Genomic DNA, 10,139 nt, shown 5'->3' on the forward strand with positions numbered 1-10,139 from the left:
CTCTTCTAACTTGTCTCTCCCTGTAGTGCATTCCAGTTGCCTCACTGGAAGCTTCCAAGCACCTTTTACTTGTCCACTGGCTAGCGTGAGCTGGGCTTGCGGGTAGTCTGAGGAAGGAGCACTGTGAGTTGCTCAATGAGGTCCCTTCAGAGCTCGGTGTAGGAGCAGCTGCTGCCGCAGGGAGGGAGCATGGAGCTGCAGGTGTGCAGGAGGAGTGCCACTGCTGCGCAACTCTGGGACAAATCTCACGGGGACCTTCTTTGTCCCTCTGTCAGGAGATCTTGACTTAGATGCTGCAGACCCAGGCAGTGGGATTTTAGTGTCTCCCCCTGTCTTCCCTCTCTCACACTCTATGCGGAACAAATACATGTTTCCCCAATTACTGACACTCAGAAGCTGCTTGGGCTCTGAGGCAGCTGCACCTTCTCAGCCTTTGCTTCCCCATCACATGTGTACGGATGTTTGTGGATGTATTTTGTACTTTCTGCTCCCTCCCTTTTGCAGCTCCCCTCCCCTTATGTACAGACCTAAATCCCTAAGCTCTTGTACAGGAAAGGAAGGGCATGTGTGCTGATAAGAGTCATTGTCTGTATTTGAATTAAATATGTGTATGCGTCTGCAAATAATGTTTTTTTGTATTTTATGCAAATTAATGCATAATATATGATTCTGTAGGAAGATATTCAGGGGGACCCTAAAATATTCCTGAAAAAGAAGAGGAACTGATCTAAAGTTTGAGAACTGCTGATCTGGATCAAAGGGAGTCAATGCACATACACTGGCTGAAAGGAAGGTTTATGACAGGTAGATTCATATGTATATTATTTAACTGATGACCTTAAAGAGTAAATTGGGATTAGAGAAAAATCTGTACTTCATTTTCCTTTAATTAGACTATTGCTTTTTTCTATTAAGACTTTCTACCATTATCTTCCAGAGATCAACATTAGAATAATTGTTTTTAATTACAACTGTTTGAGCTTACTAATAGCAGATGTTATTAATATTTTAGTAACCACTGAAGCTCCAAGTTAGGATAACCCATTGGTGTTACATGCTAGTATGTGGTGAGAGCCCTCGTCCAAATGGCACCAAAGGCTTTAGAGAATTAATTGATGTCTGGGTTTATTTTGGAGGGAAGTTGCTAAGCACTTTCTAATTTGTTTTTTCTGTCTTCAGTTACTGTTGTCAGATAAACTTCTTAGTTGAAGGTTCAACGTTTGAAAGATGTTCAAATGATGGAGACAATAGGTTCCCATTTGTAGCATTTCTGTAAGATACACTGTGTAGCATATCTGTAACATAAGTTCTAAAGGATACGTTCTGTTTTGATGAGCTAATTGAAGACTAAAGAGATCTTAGATATTTATCCTTTGGCTTTTGTCTTAAAGTTTTATTATTTTTATACAAAAATTTCACTGGCTAATTTTTAATCTGTCTTCTGATTGTACTGTTCTTTGGCAATGTAAAAAGTAGGTATATGTAAATGTGATTTGATAATGGCTTAAGGCATATTTGAAAATGTGCGCTTGTCTTATTGAGACCTGCAATTAATCACAGTGTTGCATGAGAGTTTCACGGTTGTTTTAATTTTGCTTTATTACGCAGCTTTCAGGAGAACTTCTACAGCTAGTGTTTATATATGACTCTTGGACATAATCACTGACAGATGCCAGGAGCTCAGAGTAGACCTGATTAATGCACGTCTGTTCTGGTTCTTCTGGTACACTACATTTTCTGTAGTTTTGGGAGAGCCACAGATAGTGAGTTATGCTTTAAATACTCATGAATGCAGCAACTAAGAATGTGGGAGTTATGCCTACTGAAATTTTTTTTTTCTCCTTCAGTGATTTTTGGCATTAAGCAGGAACTTAAAAGCAGACACAGCTCCACTAACCTTTACTGATAGAAATGTACATGTACTGGAGTGTTTGCCAGAATAGCTGTGTCAATAAAATCAGTTTTAAAAAAAGTCACACCTGTACATGAAAGTAGGCTGTAAAACTTCTAAGTACAACTGAAGTCTCCTTCAGAATTTTTTTAATTTACTCAAAAAAGCAATATAATATAATACTTAGAGTAATATTCTTCCAGAACAATTTTGCATACCAGTCGCTTGTTTCTGTTCAGATCAGTGAGGTTTTCCCAGGCTTGTACTACCATTTTCCATGGCTTTGCCCATGAATTAAACTAGACCTTCTTGCAGAAGAGGAAATATTGCAGGTTTAAATTGAGTATTTTTTAATACCTGCTCCCACTGGATGTGTCTACAAGAAATCCTTTTCATTATCTTTATTTCCTGGGGTTTTGTATTCTGTGTTCAGACTGCTGCTGTTGTGGGCTACATCTCACGGTAATCCCTGCCATATTTGAATTCCTGTAGAAAGGAATACAGGACACCATAGGATCTTAGCTCACAAGGGAGATGTGTTGGATGGCTTTTTCCCTTTCTTTTTCTTCACTGCTCTCCACTGGGCTGAATGTGACTCTCAAGAATTCTTCCAGTAGAATTACAACTATTACACTTGTCTCAGCTTCAGAGTTTATTTGGGGTTTTAAAGAAATGCACCTGAATGGTCAAAATGGGTGTGCAGACTCCCCTGCTTAATCTGGCTTATGTCACGTAGCAGCCCTGCTTTGCAGCAGAAATTGAGAGCTCCAGCAAGGAAGCTCGGCCACCTCTGCTAACAGAAATGCTCGGAGCCCTAGGCTGCTCCTTGTTCAAAAACAAATATTGCCAATGAATTGCGAACTTGACTTGAATAGTCAACGCCTATTGCCTCACATTTGGCACATTAGTAAGACTTTATCACCTTGCTTATACAGAGAATGAAAAATAACCATCTTCTCAAGTTAAGCTGTCAGTTGGCTTGCATCGCCAGAGAATGTTTGAAGGGTTTTTAATCAGACTCCATTGTAAATCTAAAATTTACCCATTGATCCATCATATTTTTTTTAGAAGTTAAGTTCTTGATGCAGCGTAAAACCTTTGCTAGATTTCTATCAATGAGTTACTCAAATAGAAGGTTCACATCCTGCAAGCATGTTTCCTCATTCTTTCCTGAGAAAGCAGCTTTTTTTTTTCCCTGACTTCTTTTTGGACAAATCCCAAGTGGGAATCCAACCTTTTGGATGGAACAGATGGAGTCCATCATAACTGCAGATGTGGCAGCAAGAGGAAAGAACTGGAATAAAAATAAGTATTTGAGCAGCTTTACGACAGCTTTTGGAACACTTCTTTATCTTGCTCTTAGCTGTAAGGAAATGTTCAGGTATAAAACAATTCCTCAACTGTAGCCTGAATGCAGGTTTATGCAGTGAGACTTTGCTGGTTGTAGTGTGTCACTGCCTGGCACACTGGTTAAAACTGATGTGTATTTCAGGTGATTGCTCTCGCTTTAGTATCACAGTATCAATGCAGAAGCTTACAGCTCAATAGCCTAAGAAATTTCTTACACATTGACAAATGTGTAGCTCTTAAGTGATCAAAGAATTCAGTGGCAGCTGTGCTGTAAGTCCTGGTTTTGAAAATAATTGACATCCACATAATTCATAACATGAGTAGTTCTCCTGATTTGTATTGAGACTCTTCATATTGAAATCAAGCATGTGTACAAAAGCTTGCAGGGTTAATTTCTTACCAGTATTGCATAGAGATTACCAAGGCCAGGTTGGATGAGGCTTTGAGCAACCTGATCTAGTGGAAGGTGTCCCTGCTCGTGGCAGGGGGTTGGAACTAGATGATCTTTAAGGTCCATTCCAACCCAAACCATTCTATGATTCTATGTACTTATAGTTGTCACTCACTAGTCAGGCTTCTACTCATCAATTGTTCTAGGCTGCAGATGAGGACTCTGCAAAAGAATCGGTCTAGAATACTTTTTCTTTTTTAACATTCACCCAAATCAGTTTATTAGAGATGGAGAAACTAACATTTTAAAGTATTTTGTTTTAAATGTACTGTTTCTGAATGCTGAGTAGAACAGGTACAAACAGAGCTCTAAATGCATCATTTCAATGTAAGGTGCTAATAGTTGCTCATAGTGAATTAATTTTTAAGTCACTCTTGCACAGTGAGCTGTAGTTGCAGGCAGGGAATATTGTGAGGAGAAAAATTTAAACTCAATTCTTAGTTCATTTAAGCTAAGTCTAAACTAAGTTCATTTTAAAGGAATTTGTCTTTAGTCATCAGAATTTTAGACCCTATTGGTTCTATGTAATTATATCTACTGGATGGCTTTGCAAATAGTCATATTTAAAAAAGGAGATGGTAATCATTATATCGAGTAGTGCCTGCTGTGTAGATGCTATGTCTACTTTTTCAAAAAGCTGTTCCTGTTGTAGTCTGAGCTGATGACAGCCTGTACCCTGCAGTCAGAGCCTGGGACATAGACTGAACACGTTGCCGTAATCCATATAATCAGGCTGATTTGTTCTTACCATCTTCATAACTTCAGAGGAGCACTATCACTTGCCATTTTCTTCCCCGTGTAGGTTACTAAATGTGCTTTTTGCCCTGTTGGGTGTCAGTTGTGCTGGCTGGAGCATTTTGTGTCCTACTTGTCCCAGGGTCTCATGGTCAGCACTTCATATTCAAGGCCCCCATCCAAAGCTGCCCTGTAGGTTTGTGTAACTTCTGCATTAAAGCTTATACACACCTGCTCCTTCACTTGAAGGTTGTGTGTATTATTTACTGATCTCTTATAGCTAAGTGGGAGGAAAAAACAAAATTCAAAGTTGTGACTATGCTTGTAGTTGAAGGTTTGTAGTAAACTTATAGTCTAGCTTTTGTAGCTGTTGATGTAACTTTTCCAAAGCACAGTTCTGGGAGTCAGTGTTATGAACAGATTCAAGTTAAAAAATTTTAAACTTTCATCATGTATTAGCTTCCTGCAATCCAAAATGACCGTGTACAGTAAGGAGCTAGAAAAAAGGAGATCTAAAGAGATTTTTACAGCTAGAAAATTAAAATTTGAGCACAATTGTACATTCATGGAATAGCGATCATAAATATAATTTAAGTGCAATACATAACACTTAAGGAACATTTAATTGTGCATAAAAAGCACTATATTGTTACGTAAGAGTTGTTGAAAGCCTTATAGCGTTTTTCATACATACTAAGTTGGGTATCCTTGCTGATTATAGGGTTAGGCTAGAAGCACAAATATAATTGATTCATGAGGCATATCTGTTTTTTGAAGACTTGCGTTCTTCTCCCCTACCTGGCCAGGATGTTGCCGTCCTCTGGCAGCTTTTTGCAAAGTCGATGTTTGAACAAACAATGAGATAATCTGCAAACCCAACTCCCCTTTTTTAGTAGGCTTTTGCGTTATGGCAAACCAGTACTCATGAGGAAAGATGTGTGTAAAGAATGGAGGGGTTTATTAATGAGTGCCACATACTTCTATTTGGAGTTGAAATATAATATCTCATTAAAATAAATGTTGATTTTTAAGGGATCCTTTTAAATGAGGAAAGTACAGAAGTTTTTAATAAAGGGTTAACACTTTAGCCGCTGTTACCATTAATATCAGATAATCCTATAAGAAAGACTGTAAAGTATTTGAATGGTATAAGGACATCAGTTGCTGGCACAGCACAAAGAGGTAATGTACAGAGGAGGTAGAGCAGTGGTTGTCTGTAGTTTCTTACTATTTCAGATATTTCCACCTTCCTAGCACAGCTTCTCTCCTCTTTCTGCCTGGCAGTGAAACTGTAATCCTAGAGTAATGGTTTATGGTTGTAAGGCTGGACTAAAGCACTTCCCAGAAGCACCAGAGAAAAGAAAATGCACAAAGCGAGCAAAAGACTCAGTCTGTTAGGAGAGTAATAGGATAAAGATCACAACTGGTATCTCCCTCCATAAAAAGGGATAAAAGGGAGCTTACAAAGAGAGCTACTATTAATATATTTTTAAATAGTTAGCAGGCTCAGAGGCCACAGTTGGATGTTATGTGAAGACCTGTAGTGCCATTATTACCTACTCAGTGGATGTAGTGACAGCCTAAAAGTTGATGCTCTTTGGCACTTTTCACCAATGAGTATGGAAGAGCGAATTTGATAGTAATACAGTGATGTGACACCAGTACATTAATATTTGCTGTGGCTGTGTGTTGTGGCTTCCCTGTAAAAAAATAAATATTTAAAAACTTAAACTGGCTTGAGAAGCACTGCAGCAGCTATGGGAATTCTGTCAAGTCAGGATAGGTGGGGTTGTGTAAACCTAAATTGCGGGTTGAGAAGCTGAACCACACTGATAAATAAAATACATCAGCAGCCTTACCCAACTGCTTGCAGTTCCAGTTCTGTGTACATTAATGAATCAGAAGGGTGAGACTAACCATACAAAACAGAAGCATCTGAAATGTACTTGAAAATAACTTTGCCTTCACCTGGTGTTAAATGAGTTTTAAATTAAGAATTTTCCCTTGCCTGCTGAGTCTGTAGGGATTAGTTATTTCGTGATCTTCTGAAATGCCTGGTGCATTGCTATATTTGAGATATTTGCTGGTTTGTAAATGGATTTAAGTTTTGTAAATATTTTGTCAACCCCATTTCAGTGGGTGTCCAGTTTATATAAAACCTTAAGAAATGCTGTTGTCAAAAAAATGTTTTTGGACATAGTTTATCCTGTAGCATCTCAAGCACTAAATAACAGCAATTAAAATTTGAGAGAGCAAATTAAGCTTGTTTTTTCAAGTTAACCTTGTATGTGCTTTTCTACTTTCAACATGGAAGTAGAATTTCCTCCAAATACATTTTCCAGCACAAAGGCTGAAATAATTTGTGGTGCCAAACACTTCAAACTATGTTGCTAAGCATGGCCTCCTCTTATTGCACTACTTTTAAGTTCAGTTTTTGATCATTTACTGTCCTTTTGATGGCCTTTTAAACAGGTTTTCCCCAAACCACTTTCTACTGTTTAAAAATGTTCACGTCCTTTTGATTACATCACTGAAACCTCAAAGAAATTTACCACAGACTGTGGCTGAAAGGGTGGAGTAATAGATTGGAATGATAATTGGACTTTTAATCTCACATTTCTGCAATATATCATATATGATTGAGATGTGATTGTGTACTCTTATGGAGTGATATACTGGAATATTCTTTTATAAGAAATTTTAGCCCCTGTAGCATTAAATTCTGCAATTAAATCTGTCTGTAATTGATATATAATAATGTAAATTATAACCCAAAAATTAAATTTTACAGTTAAAGATCACCCAGTGAACTATGTAAAAATATGATCTCCACTTTGTGAATCTTTTTTTAAAAAGCACTTTCCTATTACCAACTAGCATGTGAATGAATTTTAGATTCTCTCATTTGTTATGATCTGTAGAAGTGAAATTTCTTTAATCTGTCTGTTAATGGGTAAATCTATCATACAAAGCACCTTATATTATGCTGCTTAAACTTGCTTGTAATTGCACCTTTTGTTATCTGCAGATTTTTCTTAATGAGTATCCTTGTGTGATATCATTGTTCCCTGTGGGTCTGGGTGAATGATTAACTAACCTTACAGTATCATTTACTTACATACTTTTGATTTCAATACAACATTGTATTGTGAGTTCCGTGCTTCAGAAATAAATGCTACTTCCATTTTGTCTGCTTTGGTTGTGTATCATTGATTTCTCTTCTACAAAATTAAATCAAGACCTTCAGAAAACCATAATTTGAAAATTAAGTATTTTTGCTAGAAGCCTGACTAATTCTTCCCCTACTGAAATAGTCCCACTTCAAATTTAACTATTTTAACTTTGGCTTCAAAATAAATTATGTTTTAATTTAAGCTATTCTTTAACTGTGGGCATGTATTTATGTATACCAGCTTATTGCACTGACTGCAATTATTTAATTTTTAATATGTTCATAGTGGCTTATTGCACTAACTGTAATTATTTAATTTTTAATATATTCATAGCAAAGAAGCAATGAAACATCACCACCTTTCCTGTAGCTGGAGAAGTTGCACATCTTGCACTATTTTTGTACTATGTAAACAAAGCTTATATTTCTGTAGAAGCTGTAGCTTTACATTAACTAAAACAATTTATTTCCCATTAAACAGATAACCTTTAAGTCAAACTGACAGTCACACTTTTACAAGAAAATACACTTAAAAAAAAAAAATCACAGGAGCCATTTGAACCTTTGACAGTAGGTTAACATGTGTACAAAACTGATACATGGTCTCCAGCTTCGAAGATGATTTTATTGCATTTTGTACCATAAAACCTGAGATCATTCCATTTAAAGCAGGTGTAAAGTTCCAGTCATAAACATAAGGTATAACTGAAAACTTGTTTTTCTAAGTAGTAGTCTCAAGGTAAATTCTCTGAACGGGCAGGTTCCGTGGAACCCAGTGTGGAAGTGTGCAGTGTCCCACACTCAGGTGCAATATTCATTACAATATTGGTGGATGGTTAGACTTTTCTCCGTGGGTTGTAGCTCTGGAGATGTTTCCTTGCATTATCTGTAAGGTCACAGAACGTCAGAGGACACACTTCTGTTGCACAGCACTTATTTGCAGTCTTTTCTGTCAGCAGCTCATTAACAGATCACAATTACTGTGCCTGGCTTATCAGCTGGCTCTGTGTTTTCATTGTTAAATGGCATAAAGCAGAATTTCCAGCTGACAAATGGATCTGTAGACCACATCTCCTCTGTCAATACAACATCGTGACATCGACACCAGTATGCTACTGCAATGAGAAAGCTGTTGATGAAGTACAGCCAGGGAACATTCATCTCCATGTAGGCTGGAATCCGAGCACCGAGAAACAAAATGATAATTTGAAGAAGAAGAAAAGGTGCCCAAGTGCCAAGAAAGCAGATGAGGAGTCTGGTCAGGAGCTGCCACTTAAAGCAAGTGCTGTTGTTGTTAGACACGTACGAGAACATGAGAGCAGGTTGACTGGCAAAGGAAACTACCCTGACAGACAGCAGCATGGTTGTAACTTCCTTCCAACAAGCCACAAGAGCTGTGCCTATGAGAAGCACCATGGCACATGAGACAGAGTAGCTCTGCATGCTGGCATAGGGAGGACACTGATAAGGAGAAAAACGGTTCTGAATTTCTAGTTCTTCATAAATAGCAGGAACTTTAAGAATACAAAAAAACCCTGAAAGCCATATAACAACCACAGCAAATATATAAAGTAATCTTTGACTTCTTTTAGGAGACTGAGAGGTCTGGGCTATAGTCATATAATAATCCAGACCAGCCACAAGATACACTGGGTAATGCAGAATACCGTAGGTAAGTGAAATTATCTGAGTGAACAGGCAAATGTGGTACTTTGTAAATCGTACACCCCAGAGTGCAAAGTCTTCAAAATAGAAAATGAAAAAAATACTCATCAGCAGTGTGAAATCCAGAAGTGCCAGTGAAACACAGAAGTATCCCATAAAACTAGCTTTCACGTTTTTTTGCTGAACTTGCAACATGAAGAAATCAAGTGACACTTTTCCAAGCAAAATCAGGAGCAACATGCAGCTGGCTTCAGGAGGTTGGTTGACCTGAGTGTAGTGGTACTGACCAGAACAATTTTCACAGAGCATGGCAGCCATCCTCCAAGGGTAAGAACCAGCAAAATAAATATCACAGGGTACAGTGCTTCATATCTGAAAATAAAAAAAGGTTGTAAAAATTTATTTCTGGGTACCAACTAGTTAATTCTCCATCACAGCAGCTACCAAATTTATGTCTAAATTTTCCAGGCTCCTTAATTAAATGACTTCATTAACAGATCATTGTCAAGAAGTGCCTACATTTTATCTTTAAATTACATCTTCTTGAGAGTTAAAAGGTCAAGATAGACCTAAGTTACTTTTCTAGCTACTTTCCTAAGGAAAAGTTCAAGAAATGAGGTTGACTGTGTTCCTTTCCTTTAGAAAGCACTGGGGTCTTTCTGGACAGTTGGGCAGAAGGATGGATGCTTCAGAACTCCTACATATTTTGAAGAAATTAGATAACCACATAAGACAGACATTGTAAAGGCACAGGAGATGTTACAGTATGGCCTCACAGCTCACTATACTCAAAGAATCTATACAGAATTGAGACTGAAGAAATAGCCTGAAAGCAGAAGCAGCATCAACTGAACTCATCCTTTTTAGGTGCAAAA

At 37.7% G+C, this 10,139-nt stretch overlaps 1 protein-coding gene across 1 annotated transcript; it reads right to left on the bottom strand.

The window, feature by feature from the left end:
- Positions 1-8,562: 8,562 nt before the first annotated feature.
- GPR160 (G protein-coupled receptor 160) lies at positions 8,563-9,582 on the bottom strand. The gene has a single exon (XM_010072613.1). It carries the CDS (start codon positions 9,580-9,582, stop codon positions 8,563-8,565), a length of 1,020 nt encoding a protein of 339 aa, XP_010070915.1.
- Positions 9,583-10,139: the final 557 nt, after the last annotated feature.

Source organism: Pterocles gutturalis, unplaced genomic scaffold, assembly GCF_000699245.1.
Source record: "Pterocles gutturalis isolate BGI_N339 unplaced genomic scaffold, ASM69924v1 scaffold19947, whole genome shotgun sequence".
NCBI lineage: Eukaryota > Metazoa > Chordata > Aves > Pterocliformes > Pteroclidae > Pterocles > Pterocles gutturalis.